Consider the following 26,077-nt stretch of genomic DNA (forward strand, 5'->3'; position numbering starts at 1 on the left):
AGAAAAGGTACATGCCCAATATTGCAGCTAAATGTTTACATCTCTTAATAATAATGTCCCCTGAACTGTACGCTGGCATTGAACAGTTGCAATGGTGGCAAGAAGTAAGATGAATTCACTGCCACAGAGTAGGCTCAAATATAAGCATAAACACGTAGTGTATCTGGCCATGATAAGGAAACCATTTCAGGCTCCCCAACTCACAGATTACCTTCTTCCTGCCAAAAACAGAAAACTAAGTGACATGCCATGTGCATTGGGCTAGATATAAACTGAGACAGGCCCATAGTTGTCACAGGGACCAAGAAATCTTGAGCCACACCTGACAAGGAGGCTTTAGTGTGGATGATGGAAATCTTCCAGGGCAACACGCCCGTGGGTCTCCAACACCACTTCTGAGATCAACTCCATCAGTTTAGGCAAAGAGATTATGCGGAACCCTAAGTCACCTCAAAGTTCCAAGAACACAGTTCCAGAAATAATCTCACACCCAACACAAAAACAAAACCCACCAATCAAACCATAACTCACAATGGTCCTGCATATACCACTAGTGTTCCTTTGGGTGTTAGGGCTAGGGGCAGAAATTAGGAAGGATAAGCTCTTGGGCATAATGGAAATGACAGCTGACCCTGTGTATAAAGGAGATACTAGTAAGAAAGCCCAAGTATAATGTGCACAGGTCCTTCCTGACCGAGACAGCCTGAACAGCATCAACCCTCCTGGCTGATGTGATAGCAACCAGGAATACCCACCTTCCAAGTCAGTTTATGCTGGGGAGCGGCCTGAATAGGCTCAAAAGGTGCCTTGGTAAGAGCCTGTAAAATTAGATACTCCAGGACAGAAATGTACCTGGGGAGGGGAGCACAGGGGAGCCCTCCAGAAAAAAATTGCTTGACAGTGGCATGGTAGGAAATCCAAATTTTTCCAGCATTCTACAACATACTACCCAGAGCTGTAATGTGCTTCAGCAATACGCTGGGCAAAGCCCCTGGTCTAAATCAACTTGACAAAAACTGAACACGTCTGCCACTGATGCAGAAATAGGTTGTCTTGCATTTCTGCTTGCACCATGTGTGGAAAACCTTCCAGGTGGTCTCATAAATTCTCCCATCAGAAAAAAGGATAGTAAATATCACTTCTGGAAGGCATCCCAACTGGTGCCGCTCAGTCTCCATGAAATCAGCTGAAGCCACTTTGGATTTGGGTGCAGAATGGGATCAGAAAGTAGCAGGTCCTTGTGTGGTAGAAGCCACCACAGTCCCCATGTTCCAAACATCAGTAGGTTGGAGAAACAGGGCGTCCATGGCCAATAAAGTGCAATTAGAATTATACTGAATGGACTGTCCTGTTTTTCCGTAATACTCTGGAGAATACTGGAATCAGTGGGAATGCATATAGAAGCTCCAGGGCCAATAGGGCAGCAAACGTTTCTGCTTCTGGTTTCAGAAACTGAAAGAATCACCATTTCATCTTCACATTTGTCCTGGAGGCTAAGTGGTCTACTAGTACCAGAAGTAAAACTTTCTGATGCAGGCTCCACCCATACTAGTCCAAGTGTTGTTGACTCAGTCAGTACCCCTGGACATTCAAGCCTCCCTGAAAGCACTTGGCCAAGATGGATGCCAGATTGTCTGAGGACGTGCCTTTGCTTGGAGACCTCTAAATGTGATGCCCCCTTGGTGATTTATATGTAACTTGGTAGCAATATTTTCTGTGCAGACAATTCTAGACCCTGTGAGAGAAGACTTTCTGGTCTCAGCTCAAGCCAACTGATGGGGTTTGCTGCCTCCTGAGCTCAACGAGCATGAGGCGCCCCAGTGACAAAGCATCAATGTAAAAAGAAGTTAAGCACACACTCTAGTTAAGTATTAAGACTTTAATACTGTATCTCTTTCCTTCCTTCCATATGTTCAGAATCAGTAGGTCTACTACTTATTATTATGCGCACAACTACCAGTATTTTCATTTTGCCTGCTAAACTATCCCAAGTATCACTAGAGAATACAATTGCTTATAGCACAAATTCATCTCTCTAGTATATCTTCTACCATTTGCTCTCTCACCTTGCAAATTGATCCTTTTCTGCAGTAAGGACATAACATGTGTACTGGAGCCACACCTGTGTACAGTAGCAAAGTGCAACCCTGGGTTTCTATGGCATCCTATTAAAAATTCTTCTAAAAGTTTAAAAGATGTGTGATTGCTTGAGTTAGGATCACTGCATTAATACTACACAATATTTTTATAGCCTATAGTGGGAGAGAAATTACTCTGTGAGAGTCTGAAACACTAGCACTATCATGAACCTAAGAGACACTGAGAAAGCATGACCCCTTCACAGAGTGTGAGGTTTCCTCATGCACCTCAAGATGAAGGCAGCAATCCAGACACATGATCTGGACAGCTACAGAGCAGAAAGCACTGAAACCTGCTATAGAGGAGACCACATGCACCAATTGAAATACCCATTTCACAGGAGTAAAAAAAGGATGAGCAATGTCAAGAAAACCATTTCTTTTTAAAGATTTAGCTGCTTGGAAGGCATCTCCATTTCATGAAGAAGGGCCTGCATGCACTCACTAAAACCACCTGTATGCGTTATCAATTTTTTTTTGTCTCCAGGCTCCTTGGGGCCAGAGTGGAACTCTTGCCAAATTAGACTGAACAATGTCAGCTGGGCTGTGAGGAGAGCTTTTCATTCCCCACTCCCCTCCTGAAAGCCAAAGAATTTATTCAGCCTGTTAGGGATTGGCTCAGATTTGTCTCTGAGGAAATTACCCAGGCAGACAGGGATTGTCTAAAGAGGCTCATTTCACATTTGTCAAGGGTTGGGAGAGGGGGTTATAAAGCTAAGGGGGGCTACTGTTGTCATCTTGGTCTTCATTTTGATATTTGGTCCTCATCTGCCCAACTGGCTTTCAAACCTGTGAGCTCTAGGAACCTCAATTGGGTCCTGTCCTATGGGAAGACCCTTACCTAAGTAAAGGATAGGTGAGGATAGGTATTGCTTTATTTTTGCCTGTAGCATTCTTCCAAAGGGTTTCTCTAGTTTTCCTGTTTTCTCTGATATTTGTACACCTTTTTATCCCTTCCTTTCCCCTTCCTTAATGTAAATAAACTTTACATCTATTTCAAAGTTTGTGTGTGTTGAGCTTTCCAGGTAAAGCTCCAGGACTAAATTCGGAGCATTCTGTTTGGTCTTGCTATTGTTTAGAATGTTTAGCTTGGGGCTTGAAATAGAGTGTGTCGGCTTGAACTTTATTTCTGTGCCCAAACATGTCCTGAAAAGTCTGAGAGTCTCCTGGCTGAGGTGGAGGCAGCCTACCAGATCACAGAATCATAGAATCATAGAATAGTAGGGTTGGAAGGGGCCTACAAGGCCATCGAGTCCAACCCCCTGCTCAATGCAGGAATCCAAGTCACAGCATCCCTGACAAATGGCTGTCCAGCCTCGTCTTGAAGGCCTCCAGTGTGGGAGGGCCCACCACCTCCCCAGGTAATTGGTTCTATTGTCGTATTGCTCGGACACTCAGGAAGTTTTTCCTGATGTTCAGCCGGAATCTGGCTTCCTGTAACTTGAGCCCATGATTCCGTGTCCTGCACTCTGGGATGATCAAGAAGAGATCCTGGCCTTCTTCTCTGTGACAACCTTTCAAGTACTTGAAGATTGCTATCATATCTCCCCTCAGTCTTCTCTTCTCAAGGCTAAACATGCCCAGTTCTTTCAGTCTCTCTTCATAGGGCTTTGTTTCCAGTCCCCTGATCATCTTTGTTGCCCTCCTCTGAACCCTCTCCAGTGTGTCTGCATCCTTCTTAAAGTGTGGTGCCCAGAACTGGACACAGTACTCCAGATGAGGCCTAACCAGTGCTGAGTAGAGGGGAACTAGTACTTCCCGGGATTTGGAAGCGATGCTTCTATTAATGCAGACCAAAATAGCATTTGCCTTTTTTGCAGCCACATCACATTGTTGGCTCATATTCAGCTTGTGATCGACAATTCCAAGATCCTTCTCGCTTGTAGTGTGGTTGAGCCACGTATCCCCCATCTTGTAACTGTGCATTTGGTTTCTTTTTCCTAGGTGCAGAACTTGGCATTTGTCCCTATGAAATGTCATTCTGTTGTTTTCTGCCCAGCGCTCCAGTCTATCCAGATCACTTTGAATTTTGTTTCTGTCTTCCAAAGTATTAGCTATCCCTCCCAATTTTGTGTCATCTGCAAATTTGATCAGCATTCCCTGCACCTCCTCATCCAAGTCATTCATAAAAATGTTGAAGAGCACTGGGCCCAGGACTGAGCCCTGCGGTACCCCACTCGTTACCTCTCCCCAGTTTGAGAAGGTCCCATTGATAAGCACTCTTTGAGTCCGATTCTGTAGCCAACTGTGGATCCACTGGATCATTGTTTCATCTAGCCCACTTTGAGCTAGTTTGCTCATCAGGATATCATGGGGCACTTTGTCGAAAGCTTTGCTGAAGTCGAGGTATATGATGTCTACAGCATTCCCACGGTCTACAAGGGAGGTGACTTGATCAAAAAATGAGATCAGATTTGTCTGGCAGGACTTGTTTTTGACAAATCCATGTTGGCTTCGAGTAATCACGGCATTGTTGTCAAGGTGCTTCCAGATGGATTGCTTTATGATCTGCTCCAGAATTTTCCCTGGGATTGATGTCAGACTGACTGGTCTGTAGTTCCCAGGTTCCTCCTTTTTACCCTTTTTGAAGATAGGGACAACGTTAGCCCTCCTCCAGTCATCTGGCACTTCCCCCGTCCTCCATGATTTCTCAAAGAGAATAGACAGCGGTTCTGAGATAATTTATTTGCCCTTGCCTGCTTTGCAGGGAGTTTGGGCCACCCTCTTCCTCCCCTCATAAGCAACATCAAGACAATTGTCTGATGTGATCTCTGATCTTTTTCTTAAAATGTATAACTGAAGATACCGTAAGAGTTACCGTAAGAGTTACCCTATCCTTTTTCAATCCCAAGAACCTAATTCAGTTTTCCTTTGTAAGGAAAGGAAGTAAGGTTAGCCTAAGAAAAATCTCCAGTATAAAACAGATAACTATGGGTTGTTTCATCCATAGTTAGCCATGGCCACGAGGCAGTGAGTGCATGAGCTGCCTCCCACATGCTTGTCACTTCCCAACAACAAACCTTGGATTAACTCTGGGTTGTTTAACCCCTTAACAATCCAGAGTTTCCAAGCTCAGATGTAACGATAGCAACCGAGGAATGGTGCGTTTCTGGGTTGTTTATGGAAGCAGAAGGGAACCAGCTTGCTCCCAAATGATCACAAACAATCCATGGTTGTTTGATTGTGCAAACTAGGTCTGTGTTTGTTTTAAAAGGGAAGCTTTTGATCTCCTCTCAGTTATAAAAGAGGGGAGGGAAGAGCATGCAAGTTTGAGGCTTATCGTGTCTTGTTTATACCATGGGAAACTATGGTTTCCCCATTACGTATAAACTGGGCCAAAAAATGTAGAATTCACATGCAGAAATAGGCCAAATGTTCCCTAGTTTCCCAACTCAAGAGCAGAAGTTTATGCTAAGATTTGGCTTTGGTTTAGATAAAAATTATATAAAGCTACTGCTTTCATGCACACACAGGCCTGCACAAATTATGATCCAACAAACTAAATGCCACAATACATGGTTGGTAGATTGCATTCCAAATCTGTTTGCGGCATCCTGGATTTTTCAGAAATAGCTGATTTTGCTTTATTGGAATTGCTGGGAAGGCCATTGGAAAATTGGTAACCCACCTCTGTCAAACCAATATAAGATTTCTTGTTATGAAATGCAAATATGAACTGTTTAATGATACATAAGAATTAAAAAATGTAAATAAGTCAAAGAATAGTGATTGCATTAAAGAAAGGACACATAAAGACACAAACAGGTTCACAATTAATTCTAGATAGCTGATATAAAAACAATTATTGTCAAGATAGCCTGGATAATATCCAGGAAAAGAATGCTGAAGTTAAAGCTCATTGTTCAAGACCAAGAGATTATTTGAAGAATGAAGATTTCATGGCCAGCACCAAGAGTTAAAGGCGACTAAAATGTGAACCTTTGAAGTTTTCACTGACCAAACATAAGCAGACAATATTGCACAAGGTACAGACATCAAGTGTTGATATACAACTACCTAGAAAGATTTGTATACTTTGTACGCTTTGAGTAAGGAGCAGTATTTTAAACATAAGATTCAAAATTAATCTATCTTGAAAGATACATCTGTAAAGGAGCAATCTTATGCATGTTTAGAGAGAAAAAAGATGTACAAGGCATAGCCTATTAGCTATGAGGTAATCTCTACACAGAAAGGTATAAGCCTGTGCTCATTTTGAAATGAAGTAACTTCTTATTAGAAGGTCACCAGGCCTGTGTACCTGTAAACTGAATAGCCTGTTGAGAACTGAACAGGAAACTTGGTATAACATAAGCTATTAGGACTACAAGAATTAGGGCACAATCCTATCAGAATAGCTGTAAGCCTCCAAACTCGGAGGCTTACAGCCATTCATTGCAGAACAGGCAGAATGTCAGAAGTGATCTTCACCTCCATGCTACTCCCGCTCTGCATTCTGGCTAGATGGGCTTTTTCACCCATGTAGATAGGGTGAGTTGGAGCACAAAGGAAGGAGGCTGGGGATATGTCATAAGGTGGCCTCCCTACTCCCCTCCTACTGCCATGCCCCTTTTCCCTTCTCTCTGAGGTCGCCTTTGCAAGCTCGGAGAGGCAGCTGGCATAATTCTTTCTGTGCTGGCTGCAAGCTTGGATTCCTGGCTCCAAGGTTGGAGCGCTGACTCTGACCTCAGTTCCAAGAATCCGAACTATCCTAGAGAACAGCAGTTCTAGGCAGGCACCAAGAACAAGACTCTTATCGAACTCTTGATGGTCAACATATGTTGTGTGAGGGCTATATTCTGAGTAGGAAATCCCAAGTTACACAACTGTGCCCCAGCACAGGGCTTGGGCAGCTGAGCAGATAGTATTCTTGCATATTAGACTTGCAAGAAGAGGGGTGGACAGGGCTGCGGCCAAGGCAAGTGATGGAGATATAAGCATAACTACTTGTGGTATTGCTGGCATAGGAGACCATGTTGCCTCTTGATCTTCTCAAGTTGCATGGATGCTACATTTTAAGAAGGATTTCAGCATTTGTTGAACTTCATAATTGATCATACCAATGCTTTATGAAAGTACTGTATTGATGTTCTTGGTTTCTAATAAACATTATGGATAGGGAAATCTACGTTAAAGTACAATATAGAGGTTTTTTTAACAAATACTGTCTCTGCATACTGCTTCTAATAAAAGTGTCATTACAACTACTACATACATACTAAAACATTACAGGTTTTCACCCATTTCAGAAACAACTGTACCCTGCCTTGATACAAAAACTGAAACCATGGATGTTTAGTGAGACAGAAAATAATTTCCTAAGTGACATTCCTCACTATTTACCCTCTTGGATAAAACTGAGGAACGTGAAATGCACTAGACTGGCACATCTATCATAAAAGTGGAATTATCTACCATTAAATCTTAAGAAATGTGTTAAAACGAATTAGGAAAGTTAAAAGAAACACACTTCTTACTATAAGAGTTACTTCACAACTTAACAAACGGCTTTGTTTACATCCTAGTTCGGATTCTAGCACCTTTAGCTTTGAGCACACCAGCTGCAATCCCTATCCACTCCCAAAAAATCCACTGGAACTCACTCATGTTTAAGGCAGCCATTCCACCTTGAGGTGCTGCTGGGTAGACATTTGGAACATTTGCTGTCATGAAGTCTGCAATCTGTTGTAAAGCCAGTAAGCCTGTTGGGTTCTTTCCTTTCTTAAATTGTTCCTGGATCATTGATTCCAATTCTTCACAGAATGCCTAACAATAGAATATTATGTTACACACTAGAATACTGCAGAACTTCAAACATTTGATTGACTTAATCCTTCCCTTCCACACCTCTTACCATCCTTAATGCTTCCCTTTCACATTTCTTTAGAAGCATCTCTAAAGGAAAAATAATTAAGCCTGCTGTTGTCATTCAAGTCTAAATGAGGGACATGAGGAGAAGATCGGCAGAAGAGTTCTGTTCTCTTAGAGCTAGAGAGTACAACATTGTGCGCCATATACTACCATTTAAAACCTAGTTACAGGCGCAATCCTATGGCCATTAGACAGTGTCTAGACGGTCATAGGATTTTTCATTTTCTAGGAACCGAGCTCAGAGCCAGTGCTCCGAGGTTGGTTCCCAGACAACTGACTCCCCTCCCCTGCTGCCTTGTATGCAGTGTGGTTTGTCCCCAGCTCTGCGCTCGTAAGAGCAGCACAGAGCAGCTGAAAAGGGGGCATTCCTGGGGACGCTGGAAGCACCATTATGATGCTTCCTGTGCGCCATCCGGCCTCCTCCCTCCAAGGTGCCCTGGCTAGACAGCCAAAATCAGCTGTCAAGCTGAAAATAAAGGGTGGCCGGAGTGCGAAGGAGAAGATCCCTGCATTGGATAGTCAGTTGCCTCTGAGTTCAGAGGCGGCCGACTATCCCCACAGGATTGCGCCCTAATTGCCTTTTATTAGTAATGCCACACCAGCCTCCCCATGCGCTGGGATCATCATCAGAGGCCCTTTTCTAGGTGCCCATACTAACATCAGTAAGGCAGGCAGTGACCGGGGAAAGGGCCTTCTCAGCTGTGGCACTTCATTTAAAGAACTCTTCTCCCAGTGAGGCTCACCTGGCCTCTACTTTGGTATCTTTTCATCACCAAGCAAATAACAGTTAAAAAGCCTCAGAAAAGAAAAAGTTAACTGTGATTATTTTTACTGCTGCCAGTTTTAAATCACTGCTTTTATATACAATAGGTATGTTTTCTTATTATGATATTTTTATTGCATAAGCCACCCTAAGAATATTTATACTGAAAGGCAGCATCAATATCAAGAATATTTATACTGAAAGGCAGCATCAACTGAGGAACAGATTTAATGCAAGTTGGCAGAACTCCACAGCTGAGTGCTGTTTCAATAATGGTATTACTTCACAAATGTAACTTGCATATAACAAAGCCACAAATGCACCATTAATATGCAAGCTTATTAATTCTATTTGGCTGTATCCTTGTGTAGCAAGAAACTGCAACCGCTTGTAGTCTTTCAGTAGAAAGACTTGCTTGCCACAGGCTACTATGTAACCCAAGGGTCCCCAACAGGGCTTCCGAGAATGCGGGTGCACCCTCAAGGCAGTTAATTGCACCCTCATAGTGATTTCTATGTGTAGAAGGCATATCTGCTAACTTCCTGGTTGCTCTATATTTTTAAGTCTATGGACCTGGTTTCAAGTCTATGTATCTCAACTTGCCATTTTGACACTTGCTTTCTGACTGGCCAAAGTAATAGGTTACAAACTGGTGTCCTTACTCCCATTCTGTGCCTGCTAGCAGTGAGTGTGAGTGGTGGGTGGGTGTTGGAAGGGAAAGGTAAGTTTTCCTCTTGAATGCAAACTGGCAGTACAAGGATGGGACTCAGTGGGCTGGAGTCTTTTTCATTTGAAAGGGAAGCACAGGCAAAGGGAGGGCATTTCCTGCCCGCTAGCTCACTCTCCTATCTGCATTTTGGGGGGTGAGGGGGATGGTGCTTGGACTCCAACCCTTTATTTTTGTGTGTTGGGAGGTGCAGTGCCCATCCTCTGTGCCCTTCTGTTTGTTTGCTGGGGGTGGGTGCGTAATACAGTGGAATGTCTAGCACGTTCATTCATCTGCCCACATTGCTTTACCTCCAGGCTTTTGTGTTTGGGGTGGTGGTGATGTGGGGGCGTTTCCCATTCTCCCTCATGGCCACCTGCCTTATGTTTGCTGTGGTACTCTGGATGTTGTATAGTGCATGTGGAGAGCGCATGAAAAGTTAAGGATTTTGCCGCATGCTCACAGCAAAAAATACCCTGTGCTATTTTTGTTCATAGTGAGTGCTAGATTTCTGGGGTCACTGGCTGCCCCACCCAGCCCCATTTGATTGTCTTTTGCGGTGCACGGCAGCAGATGCCTTTTAGGGGGGGGGGGGGAGCCAAAGCCTTTCCCTGCTTGCTTGCCCATCCAACTCCTTTCTGACCTGACCCCCACCCCCAGCAACCACCACAGCCCATGGTGGCCATTTTGTGAGTGGCCATGCCCCCTCCATGGCAGCCATTTTGCTACTGGTGCCCATGCCATTTTGTCAGGATTCCAAAAGCACCCACAGACCTAAAAAGGTTGGGGACCCCTGGTGTAACCTGTAATTTCCCACACTGAAATGATCTTGTATAGGGAAATAGTATTGGCTAAAGTAGCCTTGAATTGCTGAAAATCCAACCGCTAAACCCTTAAGCAAATGTTCCAATATTTGCTTCAGTAACAGGGTGGGGGTGGGTGGGAGGGAGGATGTTCGCTGGATAAAATTAGTGCTGGGATCCAAAAGACTGTTTATGGTGTTTCTACCTACACAAGGGCTCCTTTCAAAAGCAGCCTGAACCTGTTCCTAAAAATAGGAAGAATTTCAAGAGTAGTCTCCAAAGTAGCACAATGTTGTGTCACTGGAAAAGCAAATGGAGAAGTCCAGTGTTTGCCACAGAAATGCTTACATGTGCCTTAAGATTCCTTGAATTCTGCTGTACATGTTAATGCTACCTTTTTTGGAAATTTGTTTAAAACCACTCAACAAACATACACAAGCAACACAAATTATTGCCGCTTCTTTTCTCATTCATTTCTTGTGGCATACATTTTTGTTATCTAACTTTTAAGACACGCAGCTCTGCTTGTCATACATAATGTGAGATTACTATATATTCTTACTGGACTTTGAAGAATCATGGAGACTCTCTTCTTCTGTTCCATCATATTGAAATCCTGGCGAAGGTCAGGTGCCATGTTCCTCTCTCGCAAGTACTCTGGATTATTTTCATCGACTCTATCAAAATACCTCTCTTTATGAGGGGCTGTTGGAGGTGGTGAAGTTACCACCTCTGTTCTGGATTCACCATTCATAGCACTATTTCAATGAGTCTGTGGAAGTGAGAAAAAACAAATATCAAGTTTAGCTGGCTACACACACCACCTTTAAAAAAAAAAAAGCAATCTGATGGTAAATGTTAAAATGTGGTTAGCAAACAAAACGGAAAGCTCTCTCCACCTCAGACCACTCCCCACTGAAGGGTACTTTCAAGAATGATGACATTTGCAAAACCAGGAAGCAAAACCAGAAAGTGGGCCAGTTCGCACAATCACAGGGTGGTTAACAAGCCACAGTGGCTTGTTAACCACCCTGCATGTGCTGGTTGCATGTCAGCTGATTTGCATAATTACCCTCGCTGGGCGCAGCTTCTCATGCCATCTAAACCCAGTGAGGTGGCTTGCTGGAGTGATTAACAAACCACCCAGAACCCATGGCCTGTTGTAGGGTTGTGGGATGGTTTTCTTAACCACCCCAACAAGCCACCCTTGCTGGGTTCAGATGACATGAGAAGCTGTGGCGGCAGCTTGAATTGGCAACCTGGCACCCACAGGCACTGCAACTCACCATGGCTAATAAGCCATAGTGGGCTATGGTGAATGTGCCACCCAGATCAATGAGCAGTATCACTGTTAAATTGTCACTGCAGTTCTAATCTGTAGTGAACCTGCTCTTCCATTCAGTTAATAGTTTTCAATTTCATGTATTGTACGCTGCATTTCATGTTCCATGTTAGATACACTTTGGGATGGACTTCAGTATACCAGTACTCACAGCTGTCTCCCTGTTTTTTGGTTTTTCAGGACATCGCAACGTGCCTACAGTCTCACACTGTGAAAACTAGGGTTCATTTTTATGACTCTCTCTCAAAATAGGAAAGAGTATGTGGTCACTTTTTGACTCTAAAACCTAGGATTATATCTTGAATTTAAGCACCACCTTTTGATTCTGAAACATAGGATTATGGAGAGTATCTGATGTTAGTTCTATGTGGAATAGACCCATTGAAATGAATGGAATTTTAGTTGTGACTTTCATTTCAATGGATCCACTCTATGTAGGACTAACATTGGATAATACCCTATATCTTGAATTTAAATAACACCTTTTAATCTGACACTCTTAGCTTGATTTTCAAAGTGACAGCTAATTTTGCACATTGTTTCAAGTTTTGAATAATCTACCTATTTTTAAGCAATCATGACAACATGTTTAAAAAGCTGCATGGCTCTATCCTAATATAGAGGGGACATACTGCTAACACAGTTCACTCAGTCTCCCTCATCTGACTCAGTCTTCACCTTGCAGCCCGCCACTGGTGCCCAAGCTGCCAAGTTCCCCCATTCCCACAAATCTGCACTCCCCTAAGCCTGCAACTCAGCGGTTTGGCGGGCTTGTGTGAGCACAGTTGTGCTGGGGAGTGACACAGGAGAAAGACCTTTCATGCAGGGCCAAAAAACAGGCATCTGTGGTTAATGCACAGATGCACCCTGTGATTGTGCGAACTGGGCCACTTTCTGGTTTTGCTTCCTGGTTTTGCAAATGTCATCATTCTTGAAAGTACCTCAAGAGGGCCTCTCCTGCAGATCTTAATAACCAAAGATTCATAACAAGACAGGCACTCCCTTAGACAGCCAGGTCCTAAGCTGTTTGGGGATTTAAAGGTACAGGTGGCCGGAACCCCCTGTGCCCGCCCTGCGCTTTGCCCACCCAACCCCTGCTACTTACCTGACCTAGTGAGCAGTGCGGGGTGACCCAATGAGGCCAATGGGGGGGGGGGGCGCCTCAGCAGTGGCAGTGGGTGTCTGTTTGGCTGCCGACCCAGTCTCCATGCGAGCCCCATTTTAGCACAAGACAGAGACTCTGTTTCTTGTAGATCTACTGCAGCGAACAACAGTGGCCATGAAGGGCCATTTCAGCCATATTAGAAGCCTCTAATATGGCTGCAATGACCCTTTATGGTGACCGTTGTGTGCAACAGTAGATCTACAAAAAATACAGCATCCCCATCTTGTGCTAAAGTGGGGCTTGCATAGAGACTGGGCAGCTGCCCTAAGTCCCTGCCTCTTGCATGGCGTAGAGGTTTGCCAAGCTGGGTTCAAAGGCACAGATGGGGGGGGATTCAGCAGGTTCCCAGACTCAGTCGGGTGCTGCACCATCCCTATTTAAAGATTAAACCAACACCTTGAATTGAGCCTGAAAAACGATTGGTAACCAGTGCCAATGTACTGATGTACATCACAAGACAGTGATGTACATCACAAGACAGATGTGATATGGTCCCAGTACCATGTACTGGTTAGTAGCCTAGGTGCTGTATTTTACACCAATCAAAGCTTCCAGGCACTCTTTAGTAGCAGCACACCGTAGTAGTCTAAATGTAACGTATCTAGGGCATGGATAACTGTTGTCAAGTCAGACCAACTCAGGAAGGGTCGCAAGTGGTGCTCTAAGTATAATTGTAGAAATACACTCCTTACTACCATCACCATCTGAAGATCCAGGGACAGCATAGGATCAAGGAGCACTTCCAAGCTATAGACCTGATCCTTCAGGGGGAGTGCAATCCCTTCCAGAACAGGTTTGATTCCAACCTCCAAGTTTCTGTTGAACAACACCTCTTTCTGTCAGGGGTTTATCCTCAGCTTGTCCACCCTCATCCTGCTTATTATCCAACCCAGGCAACATTCAAGTGTTTCAACTACCACCAGGTGACAAAGAGCAATAGAGCTGGGGCTCATCAGCATATTGGTGGTACCTTGCTCCAAATGATCACTTCCAGCAGTTTCTTGTCCCCCATGTTATTTAATATTTACATGATAGAACTCTGTGGGACACCATAGGCCATGAAGAAAAACAGTAATTCCTCAGCACCACCTTCTGCACATGACCTGTCAAAAAGGATAGGAGACAGCACCCCCAAGGCCCAGTCCTGCCAGGCAGTCCAGAAGGATACCATAGCCGATGGTATTAAAGCCTGCTAAGAGGTCCAGGAGAACTAAGGCTACGCTCCCCACATCCAGTTCCTGTGGTAGGTTGTTCAGTCCCATATCCATTCAACTGAGCCGAAAACTCAACTGAAATAGGTCCAGATAATCAGTATCATCCAGATGCCTCTGGAGTTGCACCACCAACCACCTTCTCACTCACCTTAGCCAAGAATGGTACATTGGAGGCCTATAGTTAGACAGATCTCCTGGGTCAAGTGAAGGTTTGTTTAATAAAGGACTTCTTACTGTCTCTTTTAAGCAACAGGGAACAACCCCCTCCCACAAAGAGACATTGATTGCTTTCCTTAGCTACAGTTTCAGTCCCACCTTGGTACTGTCAGGACTATTCTGAGCATGTGGAGATAGTTAGCAGCTCAGACTCAGAATGGCAACAGCCAGAACTGGGGGAGGCTTCCTCCCTAGTGAGCTCAGATACGGATCGGCGTTCTTCTCAGGAACTGGGCTCACAGATGGCTCGATCTGAAGACCTCCCCCCATTTCCTCCCCCGTGAGAACCCAGGTCTCGGAGGAGGACGTGAGTGCGGGGTGTGACCTGAAGGATGCTTGAGTCCAGCGCAGAGCGAAGTGGGAAAAGTCAGAGGCAGAGCTCAGACATTCCACCCGGCTGGCTATGCGTGATAGCCTATGTAGGAGGGCACAACTGTAAGGGAGGGGCATCCCCCGCTAAGTTATTCTGGCCAGCAAGTTCTTGTTCAAACTGCCAGCAATGTCTCTGATTCCCACTTGGCTCCTCTACTGAATTGTGTGGAGCAGCTGTTTTCCTTTGTCGCCTGAGAGTCTCCAAGGATTTGCATTTGTAAAGAACCTGGTAGCTAACTAATAAAGTAGTGAGCCTGAAGCCTGGTGCCTTGGAGTGTGTGATTGCGAATGGAGAGGACCAAGGAACTTGACAGGTACATTTAATCAATGAAGGCGGTCCAGGGTCAAGTACAGAGGTGGTGCTCCTCACCACTCCAGATACCCTGCCCACATCTTAATATCTGTAACATGAAAGGAATCCAAAACAACTGGACAAGTGGTTGCTGAAGTTACATCACTCTGACCTGCTCCGATATTGGAATCCAAGTAAAAGCAAATCCAAGTAACTTTATCCACAAAGAATAAAGCAAATTGTTCACAGTGATCCATCGACTGCTCCAGAGGCCCCTCTGCAGCATCCTGCCAAAGAAGGTCTTGCACAGTATGGAAAAGCATTGCCAGTCTATTCTGTTGGTACACAATGGTGGCAGAGAAGTAAGCCACAGTATAGTCTTTAAATAGGTCTTTCACCTCAGTTCAGTTGGATTCTTCATGGGTTTTCCTCCAACGGCGCTCTAGCTGACATCCATCATGTTTCATTGCTCTCGACTCCTTGTTAAACCAGGAAGCTGACCTGGCTTCGGAGTGATAGTGTCAATGGCCCGGGGCATTTTGGTATTTCACAGATCAACCAGGGCTTCAATAGGACCACCAACAAGTAAGGCAGGAAAGTCCCCAAGCTCATTCAAGAAACCATCTGAATCCATCAGATGCCTGGGCAAACTATTTTAACTGGTCCTCCAACCTTGTGGAGGTCTGTACCAGCAGCCAGTCCAAAGCTAACCAGGTAGTGATCTGCCCATGACGATGGAGTCAGAGTACCAATTCCACCAGAACATAAAAACAGACCGAGAAGGTGACCCACTGTTCATGGTTGCCATGGCAGACATGAAATCCTGAGCCACTCCCAACCTAGCGACCTCAACCTGAAAATTGAAATTTCCCAGAACAAAAAGCCTGGGGTGATCCAACACCAGTCCCGAGATAGTCCCAGCTAACTCAGGAAGGGAGACTGTTGAGCAGCTGGATGGGTAATACACCAAAAGAATCCCTACACTGTCATGACCACCCAGCTGCATCAGCGTGCATTCAGAATTAGCAGGCTTGATGGAGCAAGACTGCTGCCAGACCGCTGCCACTGCACTGACCAAGCATAGCCTGCTGTACTACAGAATAATCTGGCAGTCAGAGCTGGGCGAGACACACTGCCCCCTGTTCCATCAGCCAGGTCTCCAGGATACATGCCAAGTCAGCATCTTCATCCAAAATAATATCCTGGATGAGTAATGTTTTTCCAACAATTAACCTAGCATTAAAAAGCAGGTCCTTTAGGCAAGGGGTGGGCAAAAGTTAGAGATCTCCAGATGTTTTGGACTTCCAACTCCCCAAAGCCCCTGCTAGCATGGCTAATGGTAAGAAATGCTGGGATCTGAAGTCCAAAACATCTGGAGATCTACGTTCTGCCCTCTCCTACTTTAGGCAGTGAGGTCCACCTTTGCTGTCTCCATGACTTCTTTCAGTAGATAACAACCTAAAAGGAGGGAAGGCCAAACTGTGGCCTACCCTCCTTTCCTGGCAGCGGTCAAGTTGGAATCTGGTGCCGTATCTCCCCCTGCTGGTTGTCACTTGAATAATCACTCCCAATCTGCTCTTATTTCCCCACTCTCTGAGATAGATCTCATAAAGCCCACTATAGCTGTATTATTATAATACCCCGCCTTTCCCCCAATACTGGGGCTCAAGGAGGCTTAACATTATAAACTTGTACAGTTAAAACATAAACAGAAATATACAAAAGTTAAAAATATAATTAAATCATCAATATTAAAATTGTATAAAATATCAGAATTTTAAAAGACAATATAAACAATAGTATCAATCCATCATATTCTCAGAGGTCCAGACTATCTATCCCCAAGGGCCTACCGGAACAAAAAAGTTTTTGCCTGCCTGCGGAAACATACCAAGGAGGGTGCCACTCTCGCCTCCCTGGGAAGGGAATTCTAGAGCCTTGGGGCAACCACCAAGAAGGCCCTCTCCCGCGTTCCCACCAGACGAGCCTGTGATGGTGGTGGGACCATGAGAAGGGCCTCTCCGGAAGATCTCAGGGCACGAGCATGCTCATAGGGGAGAACACAGTCTTTCAGATAACCTGCACCTGAGTCATATAGGGCTTTATAGGTCACGACCAGCACTTTGAATTGTGCCCGGAAACAGACTGGGAGCCAGTGAAGCTGTTTTAGCAGGAGAGTTGTATGCTCCCTGTAGCCAGCCCCAGTTAACAGTCTGGCAGCAGCTCTTTGAACCACCTGAAGTTTCTGAACACTCTTCAGAGGCAGCCCCATGTAGAGCGTTTTACAGTAATCCAAATGGGATGGAACTAAGGCATGTGTCACTGTGGCCAAGTCAGACATCTCAAAAAATGGGCACAGCTGGTGCACTAGCTTTAACTGTGCAAATGCATTCCTGGCTGCCGCTGAAACCTGGACATCCAGGCTCAGGGCTGAATCCAGAAGTACACCCAAGCTGCGAACCTGTGTTTTCAGGGAGGGTGTAATCCCATCCAGCACAAGCTGAATCCCTATTCCCTGATCTACCTTTTGATTGACCAGGAGCACCTCTGTCTCCACCTCCCAAAACCACCTCCTAAATATACAAGTTCTAAGGGGCCCAAGCAGTACTAAAAGCTCCCTATAGAACCTACAGGTTATGGGCATTATTATTCTAAGGACCCATGCTGTCTAATTGGAGGTAATGTTTTAATTGTTGGCTTTTGCCAAAATATTAATAGCAAAACAATGGCTTCAAAAGGATACATCTACAATTGATATCTGGCTTGCCAAAATTTTGGAAAAATGAAATCAAACTTGCGTTTTGGGGGGATATTTTGTGCAGGGCAAAGTTACAGTTCTGGATTTCTGGAATGAATGGATATATTTCTTTATTTTTTTAAATATCCATGATAGAATATTGATAGTGTAGGGATTAGGCCCTGCAGCACTGTGGACATGCCCCAAGAAGACATGGGAACAGACTCTGAGTCAGACGGGGAGGGGGAGATAGAAGACATGCTCGAGCCACCAAGGCTGCAGGAGGCTGGTGAGAATAACTATGCCAGAGAGAAGGAAAACCAGCTGCAGCCTAATCATTTGGATGACAGCCAGGCCAAGGCCTCTGAATCAATGGAAACACAGGTTCCTAAAGTCGAGGAGGGGGTAGGAATAAAAGACCCCAGGGTCAGACGTCAGTTGAAAAGGGAGGGGCAACGTAGGGTAACGAGATGCTCCAAGAGACTGGCAGCCAGGGAGGTGACCCTGAGATGCTCCAAGAGACTGGCAGCCAGGGAAAGATCCACCTTGAGGGCCGGACTTAATAGCCCACTTGGGTTGAGAAGGGAAGCCCATAGTAGCCTGTGGTAGTTTCATAGCAACTCTCTTTCATGGTGCCTTAACCCAGGTAACTATCTGAATTCTATGCAATCCTTATTATGCAAAGAGTCTTAGAAAAGCCTGTCTCTAGTTGATATATGAGGATACGATCTGTTGCCTGAGGCAAGGCCTTTCTGCTTGTAGCTTGCATAACACAAATAATTGACCAAAGACGCAACTTGACAGTTTGACTGCAAAGAAAGCCAGGGACTGGGTGTCAAACAGATAAGATGTCAGATTGTATTATGCAAACCTTGCTTATTGATTGGAGACCGTGTACTATAATTATCCCTTGTCCTTATGTGTGTACATATATCATTTACAATAAATGGAAAAACACCAATAAAATGCACATTCAACTAGCTCAATTCCTGCATCTTTAGCAAGAGAGGGGTGTGGGTGTGTTCATTTTCCCCCTAGAAAGCTTTGAGTAAACCAGAACATTGATTCCCCCCCCCCAAGCTCTGAATAAACCAGAGCACTCGTTCTTTTTATTATTGTGTAGACACAATAAAAGCCTAAAGGAGGGAAAACAGAGACCAGGTAAGCTTTTGCAGCAGTCTGAAATACCAAGTGGCAAACTTAACAGCTTAGATAACATTTCTGCATTAAGTGGAAAACATGACTTTGATTTCTGTAGCATTCTACTTAGCATTTTATTTTCAAGAAATCGACTGAAATGAAGTCTTCCTGCAGCTTTTAGCCAAAAGCTCCACCCTGAATGAAAGCCAACAGAAATGATATAGAAGAATTTGGCAAAGGAGAATTTATCAAGTTACAGCTTAACAAAATACAGATGTGTTATACAAAGCGACTAGAGAAGGAACAGTTGCAGGGAGCTTGTTTTGCCCTTCCCTGCCAGAAAGAACACCTATAAGACCTTTGAAACTAAAAATTAGTGCTTTTATTCAGGCCCCTCTGTAGGTATTTTGGTGACCTAGGCAAGATGGTATTTTGGCACTATGGTGGACATGCTGCCACTACCTCCTCACTCTCTTCTCTTCCCCCCATCTCCCTGCCCTGCCCCTCTCTTCTCTCCCACCCGCGGCCATTGCCACCATCCTCACCCTGACCGCCTGTTCTTTAGCTACTATACAATCCTTCTCCTTCTCTTCTTTACTCCCCCCACTACCTGCCTCCCCCTCTATACTGCGCTTCCTTCCTTCAAGTGAGGCATTCTGTTTGAGGTGGCCCAGTGGTAGCACAGGAAATCTTCATAGCATTTGAAGCATTTGGGCCTGGCCAATTCTCTGGAGAGGAGCACTGGCTGCTTTGGCTGCTTTGTGTGGCAGGCATGGCTTTCCAGAGAGCTCACCCACCTGCCCACCCAATCTCTCGCTCTGGGAGTCTTCAGAGTGAGAGATTGGGTGGGCATGCAGGATTTCTGGGTGGTATGGATGGGTGAGCAGCCAGCATGAAGGAGGAACCAGAGTACTGCAGTCTTCAAGAGGTCATTTTGTGGCTGCCCTGTTTGCCCCCCCCCCCCGCAAAGAAACATGCCCTGCCTCAGTTTTGAGTTGTTTCCTCCTCCCTCTCAATCCATTTTCCTTTCTGTGTCATGTCTTTTAGAATGTAAGCCTGAGGGCACAGACTCTTAATATTAATCTTTGTAAGCTACTATGGGAGCCTTTTTCAGCTGGAGCTGGGTAAATATGCTGCAAATAAATAAGCAGTATTGTATATAGCAGCCTCCCCCAACCTGGTGCCTCCAGATGTTCTGAACTTTAGCTCCTGTCGGCCCTAGCCAGCATGGCCAATGGGCAGAAATGCTGTGCGTTGTACTCTAAAACATAACTTTCAAATTTCAATTTCTGTAAAAGGCACACTGCCCTTGCTGGTTTTGCTAGGCTCTGGAACAAAAATCTCAAGGAAGTATATAGGGAATCCATAAAAAGGCTTGTGTTTTTGTTTAGAAGGTCAGGATTGTCAGTCTCTTCAGGGAGAAAAGGGGGTTGGATCTCTTTTTTAAATTGTCTACCTAACTTACAAAATTATCTTAAAACTAAAGCAGTTGCCAGGTGAGCACAGAATCTCTCTAAACAGGAAAGCAAAACATTTGTTAATTTCCTAGAATACAAACAGAATTAGCAGTCCAATAAAAGGAAACTCCTTAATGACTGGGTTTGGACGTCACGATAACCCAAGATGGGTTAAATAAGCAATAAATGTTGCTTATTGTGTCATCTGTCAGGAATTTTTTAATCTGCGATGGCTTACTTGGCCAAAATAACTCACTCTGATAACCCACGGTCTGCAGTAAGGGTTATTTAACCCACCATGGGTTATCTTGTCATCTGGTGCTCAGCGTGGCTCATTCTGATCACCTACAGAGTCACCTGGCAAGAGGAGTCAAAACCGTTGTGGCAATTTTGAGAATGCGAACAGTGTCTGTGCCAGCAATGCATTGGGTGCCTCCCAACTAGGGGCGGGTGCCTCCCAACTAGGGGCGGGTGCCTCCCAACTAGGGGCGGGTGCCTCCCAACTAGGGGCGGGTGCCTATGAACCTTTGTCCCGATCCTGCAAACCCCAAAAAGTTTATTGGTGCCACCCCCTTTTTGGGATTTTCCCCCCTCTGGGGTAATTGCACAGGGTTTTGATGGTGCATTGGGTGCCTCCTGACTAGGAGAGGCTTCATGTGAAGTTTGGTCTGGATCCTACAAACTTCCAAGGATTTATTTGTGCCACCCCCTTTTTGGTGCTCGTTAGGATTTTGCTCCTTGTAGCCCCTGCTGTGATGTAATGAATGGGTGAAACAATGCCACTGCTCAGATGTGAGGACTGTAACAGGACAAGGGGCGAGAGGATGGGTTGGATGAGGCAAAGTAGCTTAATAAGATACACACAGCTGCTTATTAGCCCGGTCATGTGGCGGGTCATCGTGGACCATTTCTAAAATAAGCTACTGTGAGTAGCTTATTAAGCTACCATGGCTTGAAGTGACATCTGAATGCAGCCAATGTGACGCTAGGACACTTCAGCACTACCCAGTTAGTTATATTCACTTGCTTAAAATGAGGTCACTGTAAAATTACACCTTTATGTGTAACAACATATCTAGGGAATTTTGAAAGAAGTCTGAACAACACTGCTGATATAAAAAATATTGGACTGCTAATAAAAAAATACAAAATTGTAAAACTTCATGAAGTATTGCATCTTTTCTTAGCTATTAAGCTATTAACCATACATATTTTTCCTTTTTTTTAGCAGGAAAGAATCATCTTTGACAGGCTGTATATTTATCTAAGTGAGCCAGCAGCAAATGTTACCAGGGCCAATAAAACCCATAAAGACACAAATATGACTGACCTGGAATCGTCTAGGTACCTTGTACAGAAGGCAATACAGAACATTATGAATATCTTGAACTGCTGATCATAGCAAACACTCTTTTCCAACAGCACAAGAGGCGACTCTACACATGGACGTCACCAGATGGTCAACATCAAAATCAGATTGATTATGTCCTTTGCAGCCAAAGATGGAGCAGCTCTATACAGTCAGTAAAAACAAGACCTGGAGCTGACTGTGGCTCAGATCATGAGCTGCTTCTTGCAAAATTTCGGCTTAAATTGAAGAACGTAGGGAAAACCACTAAATCATTCAGGTGTGACCTAAATCATATCCCTTAGGAATATACAGTGGAGGTGAGGAATAGATTTCAGGGATTAGACCTGATAGACAGAGTGCCTGAGGAACTATGGACGGAGGTCCATAACATTGTTCAGGAGGCAGCAACGAAACCCATCCCAAAGAAAAAGAAATGCAAGAAAGCAAAGTGGCTGCCTGATGAGGCTTTACAAGTAGCTGAGGAAAGAAGGGAAGCAAAAAGCAAGGGAGAAAGGGGAAGATATACCCAACTGAATGCAGAGTTCCAGAGAATAGCAAGGAGAGACAAGAAGGCCTCCTTAAATGAACAATGCAAAGAAATCGAGGAAAACAATAGAATGGGAAAGACTAGAGATCTCTTCAAGAAAATCGGAGATCTCAAGGGAACGTTTTGTGCAAAGACGGGCATGATAAAGGACCAAGAAAGCAGGGACTTAACAGAAGCAGATGAGATTAAGAACAGGTGGCAAGAATACACAGAAGAACTACACAGGAAAGATCTTAATATCCCTGACAGCCATGATAGTGCAGTCACTGAACTTGAGCCGGACATCCTAGAGAGTGAAGTCAAGTGGGCCTTAGGAAGCATTAGTAACAACAAAGCTAGTGGAGATGACAGTCTTCCAGCTGAGCTATTTGAAATCCTAAAAGATGATGCTGTTAAAGTGCTGCACTCAATATGCCAACAAATTTGGAACACTCAGCAGTGGCCACAAGACTAGAAAAGGTCAGTTTACATTCCAATTCCAAAGAAGGGCAATGCCAAAGAGTGTTCAAACTACCACACAATTGTGCTCATACAAGCTGGGTTTCGAAGAGGCAGAGGAACTAGAGATCAAATCACCAACATTTGCTGGATCATGGAGAAAGCAAGAGAATTCCAGAAAAACGTCTATTTCTGCTTCATTGACTACGCTAAAGCCTTTGTGTGGATCAATTTAAATTCTTAGTGATGGGAGTACCAGACCACCTTACCTGTCTCCTGAGAAACCTGTACGAGGGTCAAGAAGCAACAGTAAGAACCGGACATGGAACAACCGATTGGTTCAAAATTGGGAAAGGAGTATGACAAGGCTGCATGTTGTCACCCTGCTTATTTAACTTATATGCAGAGTACATCATGAGAAACGCCGGGTTGGATGAATCACAGGTCGGAATTAAGATTGCCGGGAGAATTATCAACAACCTCCGATATGCAGACGATACCACCCTAATGGCAGAAAGCAAAGAGGATCTAAAGAGCCTCTTGTTGAGGGTGAAAGAGGAGAGTGCAAAAGCTGGTTTGAAACTCAACATTAAAAAAACCAAGATCATGGCATCTGGCCCCATCACTTCCTGGCATATAGAAGGGGAAGAAATGGAAGCAGTGACAGATTTTACTTTCTTGGGCTCCAAGATCACCGCAGACGGTGACTGTAGCCATGAAATTCAAAGACGCTTGCTCCTTGGGAGGAAAGCTATGGCAAACCTAGACAGCATAGTAAGAAGCAGAGACATCACCTTGCCGACAAAGGTCTGTCTAATCAAAGCTATGGTTTTCCCAGTAGCAACGTATGGCTGTGAGAGCTGGACTATAAGGAAGGCTGAGCGCCGAAGAATTGATGCTTTCGAACTGTGGTGCTGAAGAAGACTCTTACGAGTCCCCTGGAGTGCAAGGAGGTCAAATCAGTCCATCCTAAAGGAAATCATCCCTGACTGCTCATTGGAAGGACAGATGCTGAAGCTCAAATATTTTGGCCACCTAATGCGAAGAGAAAATTCTCTGGAAAAGACCCTGATGCTGGGAAAGACTGAAGTCAAAAGGAGAAGGGGACAGCAGAGGATGAGATGGCTAGATAGCATCACCGATGCAATGAATATGGACTTGAGCATGCTCCGGGAGAGAGTGCAGGACAGGAAGGCCAGGCGTGCTATGATCCATGGGGTCATGAAGAGTCAGACACGACTGAATGACTGAACAAAACAGCATAGCACAACACACACAATTCTAAAACAGCAGGGAAACAGGATTCTGTTCCCCAGCACCCAGCCAATAGCTGATCACTGGAGTAAGTGTATGGGCTCCCCAGTCTGCACAGAGAGCAGCTTGAGAACAGCATACAGCCTGAGAGTTATTCACATACAGTCTACACTGTACTGAAAACAGCTCTCCAGGGGCTCTTTCCCATCACCTGTTAACTGACCATTTAACTGGATATGCCAAAGACTGAACCTATTGATCTTTCCCCAAAAGCATCTGCCCCAAGGAGGTTACAATCTGAAGTATGACACAGAGGATGAGGGAGACAGTGCAGGTAAATAGTGGGAAAATGTGCATTCCAGTTATATATTACTTAGGGCACAATCCTATGCATGTTTAGACAGAAAAATGTCCTACAGCTCCCAGCATCCCTCCTGTCAGCCATGCTGGAGAACTGGAGGGCCCTTTCCTGTCTGAACATGCACAGGATTGCACACTTGAGCTGTTTCAGTGGCAACAAGGACTAAGGATGTTTGCCAAATGCTTCACAGAAAAGGTGGATTTTCACAAGGGGTTTGAATGACCCCCATAGCAGCTGAATACTCAAGTTGTGATCAGCATCCTATTCCAAGGTAATTCTGCTCCCCCATGCATTACTGAGGGACGCAGGCACTCACTACACAAATGGTTCCAAAGGGGGAGGATGGAGGGGGTCAGTGGATGGTGGCAGTGCTCTAAGGTGCACCTCTACCACCCATTCCACAAACAAACCCCAGTCTTTCCCTCCAGAGCCAGTGAGAAAGGCTGGTATTCATCTGAAAGGTGGAGACACCATATCAACTGCTTCGCACCAACAGGAGTAAGCTCCTTTCCCACAGCAGGGGCCCTGCCCACCCTCCTCCTGGATTATTTGTGACTTCGGACAGAAATGCTGTGAGAGATTATGAACAGACCAAGCCTATACCTATTTAATGAGAAGTGCATTCTTCAGATGTTTCCTGGCTCAGGTGGAAAACACCGGGGTGTGGTGGGGGATGGAAACGAGTATCCCGAACAGGAACACCCATACCGCAATGTTTTGTTACAGATCCTACTTGTTCCCTCTACTTCCAGCATTCAGGGTTGAATGCAGTTGTTTCTATAGCCAAACCTGCATCACAACAGGAAGCTATATACAGACTAGGAAGAACGCCGAGATTTCCATAAGCACATAAATTACTTAAAACAGAGAAGGGGCGGGGCAAAAGCCCCCCAAACAAAGGAATTTAAACTGCACTCGCGTGCATCAGTATTCACTTCAAAGCTTTCCCGCCCAAGAAGGGATGCCAAAGAGGACTTGTGGGCGCTGGCCTGATCCGGGCCTTCGAAGCCCCCTCCTCTCGTCCTCGCTCTAGGCGTCTTCTCGGCCTGGGGGGGGGGGCTTTGACAGCTCCACTCCCCCCCACACAGGCAGTGTTTCCTGGGGGCCGAGCATGATCTATTTTTGTTGTTAAAAACGGGCTTTGTCCTGCAAAAGGCTTACCAAAGTGTAACACCAGAAGGGTTTCAGTTCCCAAGCGTCTCTAACATCACTGGTTGGGTGGGGGGGAGGTTGCAAGAAGCCCCCGCTTCCTTCTATGATCTCCCAAGATACAGCCGAGCCCTACACAACTTCGAGCACGCCGCCAGGCCGGCCGCCTAAAGGGCCGAGAGAGAGGTCGGAGGTGTTGTCAAGCGCCACTGCGCGAGCAAAGGGGAGCGGCGTCTCCGCGCCAGAGCGCCTGCGGGAGCGGCTCTTCGAGCCCTGGCGAGCCTTCGCCAGAGGAGAAAGCGGCGGAGCTGACTAGCGACGGCCTTATTCCCCACCCCCAGCCGAAGAGAAGGCAAAACAGGCGGCGGAGGCAGCGCCCCCGCCCCCGCGGCAGTGGCGCAGCCTCCTCACCCGAAGACGCAGGAACGGCTGGGAAAGAGCACGGCTCGCGTCCCGGACACGCTCACGGATCCACCACGGATGCGCCTCTCGCCGACCGGCCGCTGCCCGCGCCTCCCCAACCGCGCCAGGGTGCGGCTTCGAAGGGTCCGCAGGCCAATAAGGACGGCAGTCATTGGAGAGCGCCTGCGTCGGGAGCAAGCAGGCTGCTCATTCGCTGGCTTTGCAGAAGGCACTCCGCAGTTACCATAGACTTATAACGAAAAGTAGCGCTGCTGTTATTCACTGGCGGGGTATCTCGGGCCCTTTGGACAGTTGCCCATAGGAAAAATTCAAGATTTTAGCATAGCTATGATAGGGCA

General features: G+C 45.5%; 1 protein-coding gene across 13 annotated transcripts in view; it reads right to left on the reverse strand.

Annotated features, from left to right (window-relative positions):
- ADD1 (adducin 1) overlaps nucleotides 1-25,849 on the reverse strand; it is a 110,153-nt gene extending 84,304 nt beyond the window's left edge. For 9 of the 13 annotated variants that reach the window (XR_014792508.1, XM_084859906.1, XM_084859901.1 and 6 more), the window contains exons 1-3: nucleotides 25,728-25,849; nucleotides 10,844-11,053; nucleotides 7,742-7,904 (exon numbers count right to left, since the gene is read on the reverse strand). Coding sequence is in view for 12 of the 13 variants with exons in the window: in XM_084859906.1 (XP_084716032.1) it covers nucleotides 7,742-7,904; nucleotides 10,844-11,035 (355 nt within the window). In the remaining variant the exon portion in view is untranslated. Of the gene's footprint in view, nucleotides 1-7,741; nucleotides 7,905-10,843; nucleotides 11,054-25,328 lie in introns of all 13 variants that reach the window. The other 4 variants (XM_084859907.1, XM_084859903.1, XM_084859905.1 and 1 more) reach the window with 1 other exon arrangement.
- Nucleotides 25,850-26,077: the final 228 nt, after the last annotated feature.

Source organism: Heloderma suspectum, chromosome 5 (genome assembly GCF_057233095.1).
Source record: "Heloderma suspectum isolate Gila_16-S chromosome 5, 16-S_ref, whole genome shotgun sequence".
Taxonomy (NCBI): Eukaryota; Metazoa; Chordata; class Lepidosauria; order Squamata; family Helodermatidae; genus Heloderma; species Heloderma suspectum.